The sequence below is a fragment of the Odontesthes bonariensis genome, chromosome 19, assembly GCF_027942865.1.
Source record: "Odontesthes bonariensis isolate fOdoBon6 chromosome 19, fOdoBon6.hap1, whole genome shotgun sequence".
NCBI classification, from domain to species: domain Eukaryota; kingdom Metazoa; phylum Chordata; class Actinopteri; order Atheriniformes; family Atherinopsidae; genus Odontesthes; species Odontesthes bonariensis.
This window is the reverse complement of record NC_134524.1, coordinates 14693951-14718037: the sequence shown is the minus strand read 5'-3', so window position 1 is coordinate 14718037 and position 24087 is coordinate 14693951. Positions and strand designations below refer to the sequence as shown.

The 24087-nt window shown below is 42.3% G+C and overlaps 1 protein-coding gene across 5 annotated transcripts in view; it reads right to left on the bottom strand.

Moving 5' to 3' along the window:
* Positions 1-21815, bottom strand: part of LOC142369371 (protein phosphatase 3 catalytic subunit alpha) — a 67899-nt gene extending 46084 nt beyond the window's left edge. For 3 of the 5 annotated variants that reach the window (XM_075451725.1, XM_075451727.1, XM_075451726.1), the window contains exon 1: positions 21536-21814. In XM_075451725.1, the coding sequence (XP_075307840.1) occupies positions 21536-21596 (61 nt within the window). In that variant the 5' untranslated portion in view covers positions 21597-21814. Of the gene's footprint in view, positions 1-21535 lie in introns of all 5 variants that reach the window. The other 2 variants (XM_075451729.1, XM_075451728.1) reach the window with 2 other exon arrangements.
* Positions 21816-24087: the final 2272 nt, after the last annotated feature.

The window sequence follows — 24087 nt, the reverse complement described above, 5'->3', positions numbered from 1 at the left end:
CCACATTTTTCTGTCAAGACACAGGCTGACACATTACAATTATATCACAGTAATTTGATGCTACGTCACATACCAGAACCAAAGCTAGTGTCTCTTCCTCACTCCCTCTGCACAGCCCCTCCCCCACTCTCTGCACACACTTGAGGACACCGAACGGCCCCGAAAGGCTCTGTGGTTCGGATTAGGTTATACGTCTCCCTGTCTGCTTGCAGTGCAGCGAACCCTGAAAGGGTTAACGTGGGGAAAATTACTCCCGAATACAAAACAGCAAGCCCTCCGAAATATTGCATTTGCATTTAATTTGGTCATGGTGTGATGATGTAATATCTGGCTCCGACTTTCTGTGCATTTAGCCGATTTCTAAGAAAACACAGAGATGAAGTATTCAAATGAAATAAAATTAGGGAGTTCAATGTGAGGAAAAAAGCTATACTGTGGATAAAAACATCACTCCCTCATATTGAACAGGCAGTCGACTGGAAGATAAACAAGAGAAGTCATTTGTAAATTGTGGAATCGTTTTTAGTTTCTTTCCAACATCTAACTTTCCTGCATACTATATTTCTGACAGACCAAGAGTCGGCATACACTACTGAATCACTGAGCTGATGTGGCAGCGTACACTGCATCTGGTGTTTTCAGCATGACTCAGTAACACGAAGAGGGAACCTACTATATTATGTAATATGAAGATGTATCGAGATGAAATTCAAGCTAAAGAACACACACGGGACACAATGTCCAAAGAGCACTGACCAGATATTCAAAAAGCCTACTGGCTTTTGGACTAATGGTTAAAAAGGTCACACAGAAATTGGCATGAACCTCTTTAGCGTGCATTAGTGGGGATAGAAGCCAGCCCTGGATGGAGCGCTTAGCCGAGCATAAGCTCAAAGTGTACCGATTACTTCTGTATGCCGTTACGGGAATTGCGGTAGAGGTGGGAACGAGAGCAGAACCAACAACAGTCACCTCACATGATACGGAAAGAGAGGAAAAAGAAGCCCCCAGCAGCATCAGAGGAAATAAAAATTCAAAGGTGGTCTGTGCAGAAGTGCCAACAAAGACCCATGGGGCCTGTAACAAGACAGATATCGTGCTATGAACACGAGTAATGCAACAGCGCCCAGCAGGTATCAAGGATAACACATCTAATCACCTTAGCACACATATCATCAGTCACTGCCTTGAATTAATAATTTGTACACCTCTACAGCCTAATTTGCTTCCTCTAATTAATAATTCATGTCCTTAAATAACTCAAATCACTTCTTTAAGTAAACAACAGACCAGTTAAATTCATCAAAGTTAAAGAAGCAGAAAGTATGACATCTGAAAAGAAACCATGAGCAGTTTTAATATGAATGGCTACCACCAAGATACTATTTCTTTAAATCATTGCAAGAATATTCATTTAAAGGGATACTCTAATTGTGATCATGTGCAGATACTAATACAGATGTTAAAAACATTGTCATTTATTTTCCTTTTAATGACAGGGAAACCATATGAAATACATTCCAAAAAACAACTGAACCGTTTTCAGGCGCTCGTTGCTCCATCTTTGAACAGGCGTACATTTTTTCAAAGAATCTAATGCGGATGAATGGATAACAATAATGCTGTGCAATATATATCAAAACATTTTAAGTTAAAGCTGTCAGACAGGTAAAAATCCAAAGGGATCACTTGAGTTTACAAGTTTCATTCCAATTTTACTTAAATGGACAATGGCGACACATTTCAGGTTGGAGCTGAGATTTGCTCAAAATATTCAAATCTTTTTAACATTTACAATCATATCATACAGATTTTTTTTAGCGTATAGCTATGGTTGCTTTTAAAACCATAAGTTCAGTTGAATACCATCAGTATACTGTTCTTCACCTATTCCTGTACGGTAAAGAGCTGTTGACCATCGCCATCATCTGCTGCAGGGATATAAGCTTTTAACACTGCATCTACAAACAGGAGAGATATTAGATAAAAGTGAGTAAAAGGAGTTGCCAGGGAAACAGTGCGGTAGAGTCTCAGTCTTAATATTTCATCCATCAAAATACTGGCTTAAACACGAGTTGCCAAGAGAACGTTACATTCTGCATGGAAAGCTCGGCAGATGTGTCCTCATACATATTCCTCTTTTACATGTCTGAAGTGTGTACCCAGAGTGTGACGGCCCGCCTAACAGCTGTTCACTGCAAAAACATGCCTGGCTGTCTCTCCACAGAGGTTCCCATCAACGACAGATATCAAGGAATGTGTATTATTAAGACAGACGGGTCATGTGCTAAATAAGCAAACGTTGTACAGAAGACTTGCATCCATCCTTCACGTTTTCAATGACCATCCAGCTCTGACAGCAAATAGCCCACGGCAGTGTTTTAGAGTCTTGGCAACAGCAATGTCAGGGTGAGTGACAAGCAGATGTTAATCCCTCTTTGCCTCAACAGATTTCAGAAGATAAATGTACAATTTATTTGCTGAAGCAGGTGATCGAAGTGCACTGCAGCTCCCACAGCACTTTGCTTCTGTCTATGAGTAATTAAATGAGGTTAGGGGCGAAAGCGTGGGCGAAATGTAGGGGTGGGTGAACGTATATGCATGCAAAGATTGATGGAGGGGAGTTGGCGGTGGATACTGTGGTGGGGGTTGGGGAGAGTGATGTCCACGTCCTGCGTTTCTGTTGGGTGCGTGTGGTGAGCCATCAGTGCAGCGGCAGATCAATGGCGCAGTGAGAGCCCGCCAGGGAGCTGGATCACAACAGGCAAATGACTACAGTTATTTGGAGCGGGTCCAGGTGAAGGGTAGCAGTCAGGAAGAGTGAAAGATCAATCAGTGACATGAAAATGCATAAAAATGGATGAAAAAAAAAAAAAAAAAAAAAAAAAAGCATCTGCCCATCAATCAAAAGCCTCCACTCCCTGACTCACCGTCCACTGACTGGATGTCCCTGCAGATTCACAATTCTTACAACACTGCTGCAAATTATAAGCCATGCCTGGTGTCAGCTCAGTGTCTGGAAAGCCAGAATATTGACACCTTAAAAGAGCCATCACTTCTGTCTGCAAAACGGGGCGGTAATAAAGGCGACCTATTGTGTGTTTTTCAAGTTCTGTGTTTTCATTTTGTGGCAACTGGAGTAGAGCGGCATCATTTCTTTTGACCTGCTGCGACATATGCATGCTTTTATCTTTGTAGCCCGGTGCCACATGGCCAAGCCATCGACAGCTCTCAGACATACAATTATTTCCAACGCTTAAGGGTAAAAGTCAGTAGTCTAGAATAAAAGTCGAAGGTTTAACCTCTAAAATGATTATTGCATGTTTCTGGTTTCATTGGAGGCTTGAGGAAAAAAATGCTGTCAAATTTCCCAGAAAACCCTGCTGTTTTAGAAGACTTTCTTAACCAGAGCCTGCTGCTGCTTGCGTTGCAAGTAAAAAAGAGAAAAGGCTTATACGTATTTGAATTAATGTATACATTTCATTCTTGTGATTTCCATCATTTATATGGCAGGTGATGGTAGATGGTTCAACAAAACACTTCACATGGCATTCCTCATTCACCCTTTCATAGAGCACTACTTCTACAGATATCGATGAGCACATAAGGAAAAAGATGTGGGGTCAGTGCTTAGCCAAAGGGCTCTTCGACATGTGGAGGGGCTGGGGATGAAACAAGCATCCTTTCGATAGGTGAACAACCACCAACGCCTCAACAAAAGTCAGAGTCACTGCTAGATCTGTAAATCAAATACACCCAATCTGAAAATCCCAACAGAAGTGAGTATGCTTGAACATCTATTTCTAATGAGAGTGAACCTCGCCCCGACCAGAACACCAGCAGCTCCGCCGCCATCGTTCCTGCAGCATTATCTGACCAAACAGGACAATTTATCAAGCAGCGCAAGTCATCTGTTTCGGGTTCATTCAGAGCATACCAACAGGCCGGAGAAAAATCACTGTTTACCGAGACGACTGTAGTTCGACCTTGTGGGTGTTCTGTCTCTGTAGCAGAGGAGCACGTGATGAAATTTCTGATGAAAGATCAGCTCTTCACAAGAACCACATTTATGAGAAACATGACCAAAAATAAAGAAAACGGGCTGACTAACAGCTTTCCTTTCAAGAGACGTCTCTATATCGCAACGTAGAATCACGACGTGTTGAAAAAAAGCCAGAATTGGTAAATGTTCTGGGAAAAGTACACAAAAGGGGGAAATATTGATCATATTGCCTCTTTGGCCACACTCCTCTCCAAATGTACATAATCATACATAAGAAAGCTGCCGAAAACTAAAGAGAGATGCTCCAGTGTGATGGATTGGTTTCTATGCCCTGACTGACCTGATTACATTGATCCGGTATCAGCCATGACACAACCAATCTATATCAAATAGAGTTTCTTTGTTAATGTCCTCCTAATATTCAGTTTTCTGTTATCGCTTACATATATACATATGTTTAAGTGGCACAATCATCTCTGCCCCCAGGTTATCAAGCCGAAAAACAATTGACTCCATTGAGTTCTGTGAGGTGCACCGATTTGAAAAGAATTTAACCAAAATAATATTTGCATACTCTCAGGTGGCTTATTAGGACAGGCGTGAACAGATTCAGAGTACAGTTTTGGGTTAGGGTTAGGTTATTTTTCGTCATTTCTACCAAATCTGCAAAAAATATCAACACTAAAGTAACTGTATTGACCCCTGCATATCCACCACAAAGAAAGACTCAATATTAACAGGACATTACAGTCTTGAACATTACTTTGTGTAAGTTGCTAAAAGCCAACAGATCAGTGCAGAAAAGAATGGCTCGATGTAAAACCCACTCGCAGATTTCCAGCTTTGTGGAGATGTGGCGTCGCTGGCATTTTTTGCCTGAAAGCTGCTCTGACAGGCCTTGAAGAAGACATTCCCTGGTAGCTTTGCGAAGCTAAGGCCTGCCCCCTCCTCCTCCTCCTCCTCCACAATACCGTGACACAAGATTAGCTTTCATTAGAGAAGGCGCTGTAATCAGCTTTCAAGCATAGCAGAGACGGAACAATGGAGGAGGCTGAAAGGATCTGGAAGACAGGGTGCTATGGGTGCAGGCTCAGCCGTGTGCAATCCTTTCCTACAACAGTAACCTGTGGCACACAGCACCCAGATTGTGCCACTGTAGCTTACCCGTGTTTTCCCAACGTTGTGTGCGTTCTTAAAAGACTGCCATTGTGACAAATGTTAATTGCTTAATTGGTCTTTTCAGGGTGTTGACACCACAGGGAGGGTAACCTGGACTTCTTGGCAGTCTTCAAACAATAAGACAGAACACGGTCAGTCTAACTGCGGAAAGTGAAAACTTAATCCGGGTTTTCCCTCGTTTAAGCTGTGCTCTGAACACCACTGCAGAGAAAAGCAAAGGAATATACATATCAGCCTGACACAGGGATTACAGAATCATAGAACAGCAATTGCATGATCGTCATGGTAGTCGTCTTTCTTCTGTGAGGTAGAACTATCAGAAATCAAACATTTTCACACTGTGGCCTTTCTGCCACCTGCATTTTTTGTTCAGAAAGCCTAAATCGTTTTCATCCATTTTGTAGCAATAATGTACAGTGAATCCGTATTCATGTCGAGTGTTAATCTTTGCATGGGTGAAGTGAATAATTCAATGATACCAACAGGGAGCAGAGAGACAATTAAACTGACAATGACAATTATTTGTGTGATCATTAAAAGTAAAGTAACAGCCCTACATAGATATGAGCAGAGCTTGTTGTCTTTAGAGGGCTGTTCACTTTGGTTCAGTTGCCACCAAATTAATGGAAAGCGGAGCGTATCTGAAGGAAACTTTAATCGGCTCTTGTTGGTTTGTTGCCTACAAAGTTAAAGCAAAATAAATAGAGACAACTCATTAATTAAAGAATCAATCCTTGGTCTAAATCAATTAAAAATGGTTAGCCATAAGGTCTATGATGTCCAAGACTTGACATACAATAAAGGTGACATATTTCTATTGGGCTTCAAGGATGTAATCTACATAATCTCATTAGATAGTAGACAAAAATGTCAGACAGCTGCAGAAGACTTGTTGAGCATGCTTGGATTGCATTCTGGACAAAAATGTAGTCTTCCACCTCCCTCTATCATACAGTTGACTGGCGCTTGTATTGGGAAGGACTGACGACACCAGTCTATGGAGAACATATGTCCCCACTAAACCTGGAGAGCCCTGTTGGAGCGACGGCAGCCACTTTACAAAGTGGTCTTGTTGGTGGCTTGTTCAATGAGTGTGCGGTGACACGCAGACGGGTGGTTGGACATGACACAGATCCGCAGCATGCAGTTCAGCCGGGGCTGCCGTTGTCATCACAAAATCAGAAGTCTGACTTTAAAAGCTTTGCTAAGCATTTGACATTTGATACTATAATGATAACATGTCAGAAAAGCAAAAATATATTTCCGTACATTAGCAGAATTGCTGTGTGCAGCTCACAGGAACATGTGCTGAAGTGCTTTGAAATCCTGGTTGCTTATTGAGAGTTATCTCAGTAAGAAAATTTGTTTTACTTTGCACCCAGTTTACTGATGTAATGTTGCGACTGAATGCTTTCATCTGTTTCACTACTTGCTACAGTAAACAGTCTAGAACACTACCAAAGATCCGGCCCCTTTTAAATATATCAAGCCACATAACCCACGGAGAGCCCACTGAAAATAAATGTCAGCTTGCAGAAAATATCTGCTTCGACTGTCTAGACATACGATGCCTTGTTAAGGGAATACGATGATGGATTCAAGAAAATATAGGACTATATTTAGAGTCACCGATGTTCTACATCTGCAGAGGGTGAAGTCCTGAGCCATGTTACACTATGACATCTCAAATCTCTGATTAGAAATCTGCACCTACTGCAAGACCCCCCCAACCACAACCTGAACACAACATGATCCAATATGACACAGTATGGAACGTAAATTAAAACAAAAATGCCGCTACGTTCCAAAAACTCCAGCTGACTTCTGTGTTTTCTGTAGTCATTCACAGCTTGCCTCTGAGATAATATGCCTCAACAGGCGTGATCGCACCTCCCAAGGAGGGCTAGTTGGCAGCCACAATGTTGGCATTTCTTGAATGCAATTACTAGACACATACAGAGGGGTTGAGGCTAGTCTATATTTGCACCAACACTTGGTAAAGGGAGCACACCAGACCCGAGGCTGACCCAAATAAAACGCAATCTGAACTGTAGATAACACTCCTCATTGTTAATTAACCCCCACTCCTCTTAACCGAGAAGCCTACCTGCTCGACTTAAAAATGAATGCGGCACTGCCAACTATCACAACCATCTGACGACTGGGGCAAACCCTCCCGACCGTACAAGAATAGCAACTTCACATGTATGAAATTGCATTCCGGCATGCAGTGAGAAAAGAACAAGGCTGGGTTACAAAGAGCAAACAAAATACTAATTGTTTTCCCTTTGAGTTTGTGCATATATAATACTCAAATAAGTAGTTTGGCCATTGACAATAAGATTCTAGCAGGGATTTCTGTGGCATCAAGTGTTCCGTGGTCGAGTTTTAAATTCTGGCAGACTGATCGAGGCTTTTCAGAGGACAGGTGGTGAGGCAATAGGATGGCGCAGCCGGCCACCTCCTCCCACCTCTTGCCAAGACAACAAGTCCCCTAAGAGTTCTCTTCCTTCCCCCCCTTGCCCACGCCCACCTCTAATGCACATCTCTGTTTCTAGGCCATGACTGCGCGGGTGTGGTGGGTTCTCATGCCAGCAGGGATACTGGACTGCCAAGAAAGAAAGCAAAACTGCACAGAGCTGGGACTGCAGGGATGGTGGGCAACAAAGGAATTACTTCTCTGCAGACCAAAGGAATTCTGAGTCAGCAAGGGATATTACTCCACACCAACTACACACACATATCTTGTCTCGCCAACCCCCCAGAGGAGTGCTATATAGCAGGAGAAACCGACGGAGCCCCTGAAGTAGCACTTATTATGCAACCTTTCTGGGCTAGAAGTGACTGTTAAGTAAATCATCCGTCTCTGCTGCCAGCCTGACCTCCATATTGCAGAGAAAGCACTCTCAAAACTCACTAGTGGAGAATTATGCTGAAGGCACCATCTGTCCAGGCTTTACTAGCAGCCGTGAGATTAAACGCAGTAAAAGCATCACATTCAAAAGCCTTCTCTGCAGTCAGCGTCCAATCAAATATGAGAGAAGACGGAAGGTTTGGAGTCTTTCTAAGACTATGGGCAATGTGGTGCTGGGTGCGGGTCAGGCAGCAGTGAGCTGCAGAGGGCGTGCCCCGATCCCTTCAGGACATACAGGCCTGCTACAAGGGTCATGTGTTGTTGAGGACAGGTCAGTGAGTAAGTTCACTTCACTTGACAGCTTGACTGCCTGAGGGGAGTCTTGACTCTGTTTTACTGCACTTCACAAGCTGTGCATGCAAATCTTGTGGACCAGATACAGTTAGTCAGTTTTTCCAGATTTCTTTATGTACATTTTCCAGAGGCATTCCTGCCGGCTGTGCTGCCCAGAGGAGCTCTCCCGCCAATTATATGCCAAATAATTGCAATGTCTACATAAAGAAAGCGTGAATCAAGCAGACCTGAAAACTTACATCACCATTTCTGTCTCAAACGGCGAGTAAAGATAAATACACCACCCCATGCGCTGGGCAGGGTGTTTAAATGATCTGGCTCTCAAACGCACTATATTTACTTTCATCAAAAGCAAACAGGCTTTTTAAAGACATCACATGCAGTACTGCAGCCCAGTACTGTGGAACTGCATAGTTCTGTACTGCATACACCATCTGTTAGCTCCTGCCCTTTTCACTGCTGGCTACAAAACACACAGTCCCCAACAAATGCTTAATGCAGCTTACAACTACTGTCTGACGTCACTGCTGTCGTAGAGTGTTTTAGATTAAATATAACTATGAATCTAGTTCAGTGGGGGATGAATACAAAACTGATTTTATTCTTCCAATAACTGCCAAAGTGCTGGCTTAAAATCACTTAGAGGTACGCTATCTGCTGGCTGACCAGCTGATTTGTACCTCAATTTGGCCGTCCCCAAGGCTTGCCACATTCCTCCTGGGGGATCGGATTACGCTCTATACAGGGAGACAGGCCTCAGGCATTATGGGTGTTTTGGTCTTACAACATGGCTTCGGGAAGAAAGTGTGCAAAAGGGAATGAGAGAAACGCTAACCGACGGTGGGCTGGAGCAAAGGATTGCAATCGTGGTTGAAAGCAGGGATAACAAAGCTGCAGCTAAAACTTCCTAAAGAGAGAGAGGTATTAAATCTGTTATCAGGTTGTAGCTGGAATACATGACTGACTGATACAGAAAACAGTTGGGCCAGTGGAAAAGAAAATAATGGGCCTCGTACAGTATGCCCCTCACTTTTACAAGATAGAGAAAAAGGCTGAGCGAGGTGCTGTGGAGCCTCAGTAGAAAAGCTGTCAGAGGCACTGTACCCCTAAGTATTCTCATGACTGTGTTAAGGATGCAGACATACTCAAACTTATGTTCACTGCAGTAGCTGTAGACCACTGAGCTGCTGTGTCACTCCACAACCTTTTCCAGTTTCTGTGGAGGTGGGCCACCATTGAAGGTTTGTATGCAACAAACAAGTTGCCAGGACATGACAGTCCCATGTAGGTGTGGGATTGGGATAAGGAAATGGTACATAAAGCAAAGCCAGAGTTTTTTTTGCAAAATTTCTGAAGGAAAGTTTGACTCATAACAGAGTATTGACTTCTCAATAACTCTACTAAACTGCACCTCTTCCCACTCAAACGGTCTCCAGGCCACGGGATAGAACTGTTATGTGCAGAACACATAATCTGCAGCCATTTTCACAAAAATAAGGCTGCCTCGAGCTTTCACCGAGCTCGCCCCCTAGACTGCAGATGCTGCTTAATGTCTGCAGTATTGTTATAAACACAATAACCGTAATGGTTATGTGTAAACTGGAAATCGCATTCACCGTTCCTGTTGTGCTGTAAACAAAACACTACAACTAGCAACTGCAGAGGCAGTCGATACCCGATTCCCCTGTGTTAAAATAGCTTATCTTACAGTGTTTTAACAACATTTTGCTTCTAAGTTATTGATCTGAGAAGTTGAAATCTTGAAGAGCATTTGTAGAGATGCTGCTACACCGAGTTGACTCTCTATTATCTCTAACTTACCCATGCAACTTAACCCAAACTTCAAAACAAAATGCAAAGTTTTCTGTCTTTCATGGCAATCCTGCATGATTAGCGTGTACAGAAACTGCGCAAGAGTCTTGAAACACCCGGAATTTCTTTGTAGTTTCACTCCAAGCAGCTTTGTAGTCTTTTCAAGCTAACACAAAGGATTAACCCATTTCCCATTTTAATACATAAATAAATGATAGGTGGCTCAAGACTTATGCACAATATTGTAAGTGTGGATGGTGGCGATGATTATTGGTGGTGTCACAGTACTTCCTCACCATCCTGCTGCTCGTGGATGTAAGTTTGACGAGTAAAGAATCAGATATATCTGACAAAGATTATCTAAAAGCTGGAAAACTGCCTGATTCCAGTCACCAGCTAATTGATCAGGGCATCACTGCTCAGGAGTTTGCAAACAGTGAAGCTTCCCTTTCTGAAACAACAGGTCTCTCTCAGTTTTACGATTCAGTTTTCATTAATTTCGACAAACAAAGACTATAACTGCAGGGGCGTCCGGAGAATGCAGGTCTCTGAATGCCCCATCTTTCAATTTTACAGCAACTGACATGGATCCACACCACCACTGAATGAATTCTGTCTTTGCCGACGCTCCGACAAAGTTTCATTAAATTCTGCCTGGCAGGTTTGTGTCGTCTTATTGGAAGACAAACAAACAACAGTGACACATACCTCAGCTGTCTACCCTCCTTTGCAGAAGATTTGGTAGAAGTAGAGGTTCCTACTAAATGCCATTGTCACACAAATATGAAAACACACAAATAAAAATGTATGCCATTTGCAATGATTTTTGACTAGTGCATCAACCGCAGTCAGCTGAGAGCCTCTCAGTATGTAATTGATTAAAAAAAAATGGAATTGGTCATAAATGGAAACAGCACGAGTATTTGAGCGTCTGCTCAACTCTTAGTGGTTTAACAGAGAGTGGGGCGACATTAAGGTTCAAATGATCGGTCAATGAAATGTATGGCTGTGTGGTGGTGTTTGGACAAGCACAAAATCAATTGGAGCCATGGGACACACAAACATCTCGCAAATCTGGCTAATAGTGTCCAGACAGAGACATCAGTTTCCACTATGACTGCGCACACCTCGGTGTGGCAACTGTGAAGGTCACCATCCAGAAATGCAGAAAAGCTACAGTCTATGGGAAACAAAAGCCCAGTGTAAATCAAATTTAACTTTGCTGTTAAATCTACCCCAACAGGGTCAATACGCTTTGCGATTAATACAAGAATATCACCAAAGGAAATTGACTCTTTCTGGATCAAATCGGAGGGGGGGGGGGACTAATTCAATAGACACAACAACGAGGCCAGAGGACAAATACATGGCACCTCTGCAGTTTTACTACCCCCAACCTCCCCACCAACGGAAACACACCACAGTCACGACTCTGGCTCTGACCTTCCACTGCAGAGTGTGTTTTGAGTGAGCGGGCCAAGCAGCAGTCCTCCTCCCTCACCTCTCCACCATCGGTGGGAGTAAAGCCTGGTTTATAGTCGGTAACGCAAGACGCAACGCAAGCCCTTGCGCAGTTGCAAGCCCCCCCTTGCGTGCTTGCGTGTGTCACCTCAATTTTCTAAACTTCACGCAAGACGCAAGACCCGAGCAGAGCTATAGAGTAGCCACCAAAGCCCTTTTACAGATATAATAGAGACTCTCTAGTAGCCACTCTGGACGCGAGCACAAGCCACTATCTACATCACAACTGGCGGCGTGTTCATCTTCCGGTTTCTTCCCCTAATAAAAGACCGCTGTTTTCAAACGACAAGGTAGAAAGCGAAGAAGAAGAAGAAGAAGAAGAAGAAGAAGCATGAATCCCATAGACATAATATATATAATATATTATGTCTATGATGAATCCACTCGAAGAGAGACTTGCCGAAGAGGTCCTGGCGGTGAATTTCCTTTCATCGTAGTTTGAAAAAACCCGCTGCTCCACCTACTGTCCTGGCGGTGAATCGCCACGCAGCACACGCAAGCGCCGGCAAAGCTAAATGAAGCATAAACGTCTCGAGCCATTAACGCAAGCGCAAGACGCAAGGGCAGTTAAAAGAAGTATAACTCAGCCTTAACTGAGCGACCTGCCATCATCATCTCCGAGGCAAACCTAACACCTCTTCTCCCCATTGTGTTTTCGCAATGGGTTGAAAAAAAACAAACAAATAAAACCCCCTCCACTTTAAAATAGCCACCAATTATAAATAGTACACACCGGGATTAGAAGCATGTCAGACAACATCAGGCAGTTCCGTCATGTCTCATCACACAAACAGCGATCTGACGAGACAACATCCTGTCGAGTCAATTCCAGAACCTGCTGATATCCGATGAAAGTTTTTTTTTTTTTCCAGCGGTGAACTAAAATAAGCCGACACGAAAATTACCACCACATGGAATAAGAGGGTTAATTTTCAGCCAGGTGGTCTATAATTAACACAAGTGAGTGTGTGCAAATAAACCTTGGGGCCTCAACTCACCTCCAGCTGTATTTGTATAGCTGGAGTTTCTCTCTTGTCCACACGCTGGGTATTTCGGCTCGTAAGCTGACGACACCTGAAAGAAAAGACTCCCGGGACTGTCATTTCACGCACCGGGATCAACCGTGAATGAACAGAGGAAAACTTTACGGCACCCACCTTATTTACCCATCTGTTATTAAGGCTTTCTTCAATTAAGCTGGCTTTTTACAGCAATTTTCTAAAAAAAAGAAAAACGAAAAAAAACAACAACGAAAAAAACAGTTGCTAATCAAAGCCTGGATGAAGACCCTGAGAATAGCCTGGACCTTTCACAGCAGAGTGAAAATGAATTTATGTGGGGTGTGTCTAAATCCCATTAGCAAGAATCGCTCTGAACATAGACCTCAAACCTGACGACTTTTCTTTTACATCAGTCGCACCGTGATACAGCTGTCCTAAAAAGTTGTGGCAGCAGTATGCTAAAATAACTGCAGAGTGGAAATATCTTAAGTGGAAAACAACAGCAGTCCAACAGTCACTTGTAATGTCAACAATCTGAGCATTTCACAAGGCAGCAGTATCAGAGCTTCAATAGCACCAGTTCCATAATACACCTAAAGTTTTAACATCTGATACATCATGATACTTTAGTTCACTGAGGAAGCTTGGACTAAAGCTTTGTCCAAAAAACACACGCAGCAAGAACTGTGAGAGAGAAGAGGGGAGGTACCCTGAGAGATGATAAGACAAAAGAATTACAGGAATTGATCGATTTCATCTCTCCGGATGATTTGCCCCACCACTGTGGTAAAGGCTATTGATTGCTGTCATTTTTGGACTCACGCGCTCAACACATCATATCCATCACAGCATTACCCGAGTTACACAAAAAAAAGTTATATGCTCATTGGATTAATTCCCCATTTGATCGAAAGAGTGAGGTGCCCCAAGGCCCACTTTGGAGGATCTCATACACCGGTGTTGGAAAGCAGGTGTTCTGGGATGCTAAACGCATGGGAAAAAGATGAGCAGCAAGTTCACGTGATTCTGAAGGGCAATGCTAGAAATAGGTAGAATGCGGTGGATGATGTAGACCCCCCGAGCATGGGCTGCCAACTTCAGCTGGTTGTAAAAGAGGGGCTCTTTGCCCACTTGTCTTCCTTTTACTGCTCTGCAATGACAATGACAGACAGAAAGCAGAATGCATACTGTGCAGTACCAATATGATTATTATATACTAATTATCTATAGAAATTCACTGCCATTTAGTTGGTCCATATTGCCCAGCTCTTACAGCAATTTACTGGAAAGCTGGTACACAAGACAATTTAAAATGACTCACTTTACTGGTTACTCTGAACACTGGTTCAGAGTCAAAAACTATGAATCCTGTCCTGGAAAATGTCAACTGCATTTTAAGGGCTAGGGCCAATCGCTGGCCAGAAACCACTTGGGGCGACATTTCTGAATGCACAGAGCTAATGCCATGTTGGCTGAATCCGCTCCTTCTGCTTATGCATCATTGCTCTGCCAAACCAAAGTCCCGCCAAAACAAACCTGCAGTGGAATGCAGAGCCGTGCCCTGAAGACAACTGTGAAGTCTCTGTGAAATCTGGTTACAACCGCTGATTGGTTTTTATCTAACACGCTTGGGAAAAAAAAAAAAAAAAAACTCAGTAATGATAAGGGCACATTGACTGAAATGAGAAAATTAGGTCTCACAGGCTCTCATGTCCACGATTCGTTCCGCTGGGTGCAGTGATTTAGAGGCAAATTTGCTTTTGGGAGTTGTTCAATAAGCCTGTGACACTGTCCCTTTTTGGCCTCGGCTGACATGCCGAGGCACGGTCATATCATCATAACACACTACTAAGGACTGTAGCTGAGGACTGACTGCATGCACCGAAAATGAAAAATCAATATTGCATCTGTCGTAGTAGGATGTCAAATTTACATCGGCCTCAACGTGTGTGCGCTGATTGGATCGGACTGGATAAACTTTGATATCAGTAGTTAGCACAAAAAAAACATAGTTAATCACATAAAATGTAATATAAGAAACAGTGACATAATTACATGTTACCAAATATATATATATATAAAAAAAAAAAAAACATATTATAGTTGACGAATGTCAAATAAGCGCCATAAAACTGTAGATAGACTGCAATGGAAAGTTGAACCATAGCTTGTTAAGAAACCCAACCACTGATGGAACAAATCGTCTCCGGTCTCTGTTAGACTTGGCCCGCTTGAGAGAAGTATACCTCCTCCCAGATGGCAGGAGGCAAAACTCTGAGCGAAGACGATGATTAAAGTCTGCCACAACAGCATATTAGCATATTTAGAAGCAATCTCAACTAGACAGTTACCTAGAGATACTGTGTACCCGTCTGATGTCATTCCCTCTTGCATATACATTGAGTTGATGAGCTGACAGGCGAGCTACAACATCTCTTCCCGTGCGGCGGCTTTTCTCTGCTTACTAATCAACCATTTATAGGCAACCCGCAAATGGCCTTACTCATTTTGCCCATATTTAAATACAAACAACTGCCCTGCACCACACAGGAGTGTGCCTATGTTTGCATCTGTCACACAGCAGCGTGCTGAGGCTTGTCCCAATCCACAAAGTAAAGTCTTGAGATTTAGAATGCAGGAATGTTCTCACCACAAGGAAGCTCCTCTTCTAATTGTGTGGCGGGAAAAACTGAGGCAAAGACACTGGGTGTTTTGAGGCATCGCCGTATCCAAGATAAAACCGTGTCTGTTAAGATATTTTGAGACATTACTTAGTTTTGCTTTACTTAGCATCCAGCTTAACACGGCTACTTGAACCAGAGGAGTTAAATAATTAGACAGCCAACAGAAAATATCAACACTGCTGTCGTTTTGCTCATGATGAGATGATCCCATCGACTGCGTTGATCACAAAAGCGGGAATATGCTAAAAGAAAAAAAGTAACCATCCTTATCTCTTTAAAAATGGCTCCACATGGGTAGATTCAACATATCAGATCAATCAAAAGACTTCATTGCACTGATTTATGAATTTAGTGAAATAAAAGTCGGGAAAAAAACTGCCTTTACCCTCTTTTTCGCATGTTCACCACTTTCATTCACCCGCTGCCACCCTGACAAGTTTGATTTTCATATTATTCATGCCGGTACTTCCATTGGTACAATTACAACATAATTAGCACTGTCGTGGCGGTGCAGTGGATGGCCACTATTTGAATTAATTTAACAGAAGTAGTTAGAAAGCATTTACGTTTTATTCCTTGTGATTAGTTTAAAAGCAGCTCACAAATAGATTCAACTTAAACCGAAAGCAGCGCTAAAAAAATTTAAAAAATCTTAAGGCAAATGACACACACACACACACACGTCACTCTTCATCCACTGAGTTGATAATTGAACTGAGTCTATATTAAGCCAGCTGCTGACAAAGCATTTGCTCCCAAATTTTGCGAAACAGCATTTGGCATCAATCCCATGGCAGATGTTTTTCTGAATTTTTTGCTTTCTCTATCAACTAAAAGTGGCCCATGTCGCAGTTCATGAGCACGGGTGTGTGCTTGAGTGTGGGGTCATGGTCGCTCTCTGAACCCACCGCAAACCCGGCATCTTTGCAGCCTCTCCGTGCTCAGCCCTGTAAGTGGGAGATAAAGTGACTACTCTACTGACTTATAATACAACCTAGCAACGCTACAGCTCCCAGTTCACTGGGTTATCCTCCCCCACGGTCAGCACACTGGGTGCCCATCATGTTGTTACATGTGTTGCAGACACTCTATCGATTAATTTGTGACTGTGCTGCGACCAACTCCAGCGAGCTATCTAATGACACACAACTTCAGGCCCTATTCCGAATGGCTTTTGTTACCCACTGTAGCTCACAATAGAGCAATGTGTTGGTGTCTGCCAGCCATTAAGTGGGAAATATGTTGAGGATTTGTTTATACATGGGCTGATTTTCACAAAATACAATAGCACAACGTCATATTCTATGGTTTCCGCATGGCAAATGTGGATATAGGCAATCAAGAGGGGAAGTTTTGTGTTTGGTCTGAAGCAAAAGAGGAAAATGTAGCGCATGTGGCGCTCACAAAGCACCTTATGGACAGCCAAAATAGAAAAAAGCAACAGTAAAATCCTTCCATCGAGACAGAAGCTACAGAACTGCTGCTTGTACATGTGTAATGATTCGAATACATCAACGGTTCAAAAGCTTGCATGTCTCCAAATTGAACTCAAGGGCTTAACAACAATCAAAAATACAAAGGTGGGTAAACATTTTTTCCTCGGTCTTTTCCTTGATCAGGACCCAACATCAATTTGTTCACATGAATTAGCAAGAGCACCAGCTAATGCACGGAGTCAGATTACAACCTCAGAGCAGAGCTGCCTTTATCCCCCTATATGGAGCTTAATCTGTCCAAATCTGCTGCTTTGCGGTGCCCTAAATCCACAACAGAGCCTAATTCCTCCTTAATCTAATGAGCAGTAAAGGTGCACTTACTCAGGCTCAAAACACCACATACGGCCTATCGGAGAGGCACATCATAACAGAGATGGCTCAGGTCTTCCTTCCTATGCCATGACGCAATACAGTGTTATAAACAACCAAAAGAGAATGTTAAAGCAGACCGAGCAAGCAAATACGCGGCAGGCTTGTCTGATTGCCCTTTTTCCCCCCCACTTATAGCTTCTGCTTTTCTAGTTTAGAGGTGCAAAGAGACGGCTGTCAAAAGGTGCAGCTTGGCAGAAGGTGGGAAACCCCTCGACCATCACACATTCAACCAGACCCACCAGCAAAAAGAACTCTTCACCTGACAAGTCGACATGTCAACATATAGGGAGGCTGTGTCCCTGAAAAGTCTCTAACCCAAAGTGTTTAAAAACAGTCATTCGAGGGAAAATTGGACAAATGTGGAAAGCAAAACGTTGAGGGGGGGGGCTTTAGATAAGGGAGCATGGTGGCACAGTTCATGTTCGCTATCTTGAGGATTTTTACTTCTGTAAACAATTAACCTTGACTGGGTACGATATTGACAGTCTCCCACTGAAATGCCCACTTTGCTGCATTGGTTCATTTGTCAGACCAGCCACTCCACGGCAGCTGCAACAAGTTTATTGTTGGAAATGATAAGAAATCCAGAAAACGGACCCAAAAAGAAACAAGGGAAAGTGTTGCATGTTTTTCTCGTGAAACATCTCAAACAAGTGCTTATCGAAACTGTTAACATCCGACTCATAAACTGACAATGTTTTAATCTCTGCTATTATGTTTAAGTTCCCAAAGATTGCTTAGAAAACTGGGTCATAAACAACTAGAATAACAAAGTGACTGTACTCGGTGCCTTTTTTTTTTTTTTTTTCTGAGAATTGAGTCAAGAAACTTCCAATAATGTATCCAATTTTTTTGTCTGGCCATTCTCAAAGAGATGGCCAGAAAAACAACAACCTCACAAAGCAATTTCATACCATTTTTTCCCTGTCAGGGAAATGCTTTTCCAGACAGAGTACACCTCAACTACGCCACAATAATGGCTCTTCAAACAACAAAAAGACAGTGTCTCTGAGTGCACTTCTCACAGAGCAGCGAACCTGCGTCATTACTGCCTCCTAATTTAAATTGGATGTTTTGCAGAAAAATAAATTGTGTGCAAAAAAAACAATAAAGGATGCAGTTAATGACTGTTTGATTTGTACAGGTTTAGTACATCCAAACAAAGCACACCATTTCCAGTGAAAATTTCAACTTTACAAATTATTTACACAGGAGACTGGCACGGGAATTCAATTATAAATAGCCTAAGCAGTTATTATGAATCACCCAACTTTGCCACAGCAATCCCGTTCCAAGGCAAATAAACCTAACGACAAGATTTATGAATGCTAATGAGGAGATATTACTCAGAATTACAACACCTCAAGAAAAACTCCTCACAGCTGGCACTTTCAAACCTCTGCAAAGCACCTGATAAGAGAGAGACGCTGTTATGGCGCATTTGCCGGCTTATGTACATGAGGCAGATCTGTATGCAGGTGATCCCACGTAAGGCGGGTTCAAGTATGTGGCATTACTTAATGTCCTGTTCTATAAATGACTCAGCTATCCAGCTGGGATCAGTGGCTGGCATTGCGCCGCTGTCACCACCACGATCTCTCCAACCCACGCATGTCTGAGCATGGGGGCCTCTTCTCAAAAGTCAAATGTCAGATGTTATCCATCCCCACTCACAGAAAAGGACCCAGAACACCATCGGGGGCGCTGAGGCCCTGCTTCTCAGCTGGAGACGGAAAAACACCATTACCGAGCTCGTTCTGCTTTGGAGCGCGGCGGTCGTCATGACTGCACCATGACAACCATATTACTGACTAATTTTTTATGTATATATATGGTTGCACGAGTACAAACTATCATACAACCACATACATAAGGCTCTGTCCCATTTTCAATCTCATCATAAAGTTACCATCAGTTGTATCTGCTAAAGTCTGCAAAATTTTTTGGCTCTCTAAAATGAATATTTGATAGTCTTTCAAGCCTTCTGCGGTGTTTAAATATTTTTATTTCAGAACATCGGTAAGACTGAATGAAAACCATCTAATTAATCATCAATGGAAATAGGCAGCTATTAGTTTTAACACAAAGGCTAATAATTTCAGGAAGAAAAAAAACAAAAACATATCGACTTTTGACTAAATCATCATGATCGTAACCTTTGGGTAATGTATGCACAGCAATTCCGTTGGTCAGAAAACGAGCATTAATTCCATACAATAACATCAACTAGCATTGAGGTCACACAGCTCGTTGAACTGAAACGCCGTGAAGTGGAAACTGCTCCCATATTTAATTTGGTCCGGGGTGTAAAAGTGAAAAAATAAATTGTGCAACTTCCCCTGCCGCAGCTGATTAAAGTCTTATAGGTAATTACGATGCAGATTTGGCTTTCAGGAGCATTATAATAAAGCCCTTTTGAGAACAGGTGGATGCAAAGCACTTTCGATAAGTTGGGACTGACACCTTGTAGCACGGCAAAGAAGGCAGCTGAAAACAAATGACCTCCCATGTATAGCCTGCAGATATGCAGAGGTGCTTTGTACACAGCCAGCATCTGTGTTGGCATAATACTGAGGCATTACCAAAACACCGGCTTCTCAAAACCCCAGCTTCTCAAAACCCCGGCTTCTCAAAACCCTGATGAATGAAATATGAGTTGAATTACTGCGACGATCTCGACATCAGGTTGAAAAAGAAAGCCATTTAAACTGGGCTCCCATACTGCCTGACAGCCGTTCTAATGTCTAATCAATACGTTTGAAACTGATTAACACCATTGCAGATCTTTACATAGAGCAGCGGGAGGGGTGGGGGGGGTGGAAACAAAGAATTGAGACGTGCAATGGATGGCATCTTCCATGACACGATAAAAGTAGCTTTGGATCCGCAAAAACATAACCAGTCATGTCACCCAGTGATACTGTTAAATCTCTTTAGAGCCCATCCCTGTCATATCCATTTTTCATTAGCCATCAAGTTGGCGGAGACTGGAATGGTATGATCTCCTGAAATATTCATTACAAAAGCACCCAAGACTCACTCCCATTTTCAAAATGTAGCCATCACACAACTGGTTCCCTCTGTATTTGATACAAAAAAAGAAGCTTTTGCAGATGCTGTTTTGTTCAAGACTTTTCTATTACAAGCTGAGAAAGCAAAATATATCTGTGATCGAGATCAGGGAACAAGAGCTCAGACTTTGATGTACAGAGCATAGTCAATCGCTTTAGTCGTGGTCTATTGAGGACTGGATCGCTGCCTTTTCTCATTTATTTAGAGATTCTTGGTTAATGATCACAGATAATGGAATCATTTCAATCGACAGCTTAACCTGCAAAAAAAAGAAAGAAAGATAGAAGAGAAAAAAAAAATTAAAATTAAAATAATAATCACTCAGTAATTCCCTCATGTGCTGTTGCACACTGTGATCCCTGCACACGCCTGCTGCGATGTACAGAGCTGGATCAAACACAAAAAGCACAAGTTAACGCACTGTCATCTTACTTCTGAAGAGAGGCTGTACATTCGTCCTCCAGTGACACATTAATTGCTCATATCCTTAACCAGAAATATCTTTCAATACTGCCTTTCAGGGGACGTCGATTGACATGATACAGGGCAGGCTATGCTGCTCCTATTCCAGGATAGGTCGACTCGATTATGATCTTTATTGCATTTTTATGGTAGACTGCAAAGGTGGAATGTCAGACCTGTAAACACAGAAGGCAGGAAGAGCCACCCCATGTGGCATGAAGGCACTGGAAGCACCCGAAGAACACCTCCAATGGCAAGATTTTAAAATAGAGTATTGTGCAATGGTTAAAAAGAAGTAAAAGTATGTCTGGTGGTGCATGCACTAGGAGGTTAAAAACGCCTTTAATGTTGATAGCAATGGTTGTGCAATATTTGCATGCGTATTGTAAAGCTGTGCAGTGGATTTGAGTCAAAATGACCAGTCATCTGTCACACTGCTGGACATGCAGCTACATCACGGGTCATATAAAGACAGTCAGAGATTTCTTGCTTATTTTTTGCTGTGGTCTACAATGTGGAGTTACCCTCACTTCCTAGTTTACAGCTGTTGTCATAGCTCGGCTAACACCCTTCTTCCTCCATAAGCCAGCAAACAATTTTCGACTGCATTTGCTGCTGCTGTTGCCGCTGCGACGACCGTGAATTCTTCCAAGTCTGCCTGTTGTGGTCAGACAGAGAGCCGTGCCTGCATCTCGTTTCATAGTGACACGAAAAATTACACTTACATTTCACCACCCTGTCCGTCGTAGATAACTTCGGCTCATCATTCGGCTTGTTTTCGGACATTTCCAGTGTGATATAAAATTTAGATATAGCAGAAATGAGAGTGAAAACGGTCCCTGTGTTGCTCTTGCCGAACAACTCTTGAGTCTGGCCGAGAAAAGAGACCGCAGTGAGCTCACTCGGTCCTATCAGCGGCCAAAAATACTTGCAACAGGGTTACAATTTCACTGCTGGAGCTGTAGGAACTGCTCTGTCTGATTTACTGTTACTCTGTATCAAGTTGTCTGAACGCAGTGTACACTCAAACATGATGACTCACAAGACCCGCCCCCTAACTGACAGCGGCTCTTCCCATTGGTGGAGGGCGACAGCTCGCCTCTGTGCCTGTATAGTCAGATTTATCAAAGGACTGTTTCTGTCTTTCTATTACTAGCTGGGGTGAATAACCTGTAATAAACTTTCATCTAAATTATAGCGAGAATTGCTCTGTCAAATGATTTAATGATTAATCTAAAAGAGTTAATAAACAAGCCAATATTTGCATGATAAAGGCTCTGTAGTAGAAGACATACTTATAATGTAAAAATATCAAATTAGCTGAAAGAGCATCTATACATGCGTAGTTGCCTTTAGAATTTGCCTTTGCATCATGGAAATCCGTTTCTGCCTGAAGCTGAAGGATTGATTAAAACATACAGTTCTGTGCTAAAATCTCGAACCACCCTTCATTCTTTATATTTAACAGTCATTCAGAACAGCTAGGCTTTCTTCTAATCTTTTAAATAGGTGTTGAGCAAGAATTCTCCAGGATTTCTGAAGGTCAGTAAAGTTTTTCATCGCACATTGGCTGCTGTTTCAATCATTTCAGCCCAGACCTTGTACCTGACCATTTTCAGAGGAATGCGTTTCTTTGTTAAGCCACTTAACACTGACCTATGAATCATTCAAGTATAAAAAAAAGACACTCAATTCAAGTGTTGTGTCTACAAATAACAGACAACTGACCAAATAACTTATTGTATGTTAAATTGTATCTTTAGGCACTTTGTTACTCACAGTCTTTTGCAAATTTGACACATAATTTGATTCCATTTCTCTAATCTCATCTACAGAAAATGCCAAATTTAACACAGTTTTACAGACACAACATAGTATTTCTGTACAACCAAGTGGATTCACAAAGAGGTATTATCTCAAAACTTGGCATACCAAGTGTGCAGGGTGTCCTTAAAGGCATTCTTAAGGAAGGGAAACCAAATGACTCAAGAACTGGACTGAAAATCAGTGGCAACAGGTCTTATGGAGGAATGAATCCTCCCCAGAGCACGGACCTCAACATTATTGAAGCAGTATGGGATCATCTTGACAGAGCACGGAACAAAAGGCAGCCAACACCCAAAGAAGAGCTTTGGGAGAAGCCTGGAGAACTATTCCTGAAAACTACTTAAAGAGATGACAAGAAAGCCTGTCTAAGAGGGTTCAGGCTGTGTTGAAGAATAAAGGTGGTCATACCAAATATTGAATAGAAATGTAATTTGTGTAAATTGTACAAATTCTAATGTTGCCTTGTATGCTGTATTTCCATTTGAGATTGCACACTTTAATATTTGTAATATGTCCCAATTTCCTGACAAAATATGAAGAAATGACTTTAGGTATTAAAGCTCATATTAGACTTAAAAGTTCTGAATAAATAGAGATTTTGATGACAGAACACGATGACACAGTCACTTACAGGTATAACTGGATTTAAAAACGAGATAATAATTACATGAACACTTAAATAACATTTTGACAAAAAAAAAAAAAAAGACACGTTTGACCAATTTCCATTTGTTTACTCTAGCGCCACCCTCAGGAATAAGCATCAATGCCAGCCACAACAGCAGATAGCAGACCAAGTTTCACAGAGTAAATGCAGGGAATGGTTGTGGTTCCATGAAGAGAAACCATTATAATTTCAGCTACTCCATGTCCTTTCCATTGGCAGCACCCTCAGTACAGGATGTGCAGTTTCACTGTCTTAACTCCCATCAACAGCCAATTTAGGTCGAGTTTTACCATTTTTCTTGTCATCGGTTATGACTGCTTTGATAGTTTGGCTGTGCACCAAATGGGGTGTGTTTATTCAGCTGAACTCAACACAGACGTGAAAGAAGAATTCATGTCCTGTATATATGAGCGAGTGAAAGTGTGTGAAAATGTATGCATAGGAACAGCGTGATCAGCCACTGGTGTGTCACCACCACATACCAGTGATTGGCATGAAGGAGACCTCAACTTTCACTTTCCGCTTTCTTTTTTCTCCTTCAACACTTGTACATTTAGATTACCCCGCTAAGTGCAAACGGAGACAAACCGCTATTAGTGAGGCACTGGTGTGGTATGAGTCAGTTGTTTGGCAGGTGGAGGCAATTAATGAAGCCCTGAGTTTTTCATCTCTCTCAGTGAGGGTCTGTGTGCGTGGCAGGTCAGAACATCCTTTTCATCTTTGCCTGCACTGGAGACATTCACACCAGATCATTAGTTTTAACACGCCTCAGGTTCTAGTGCT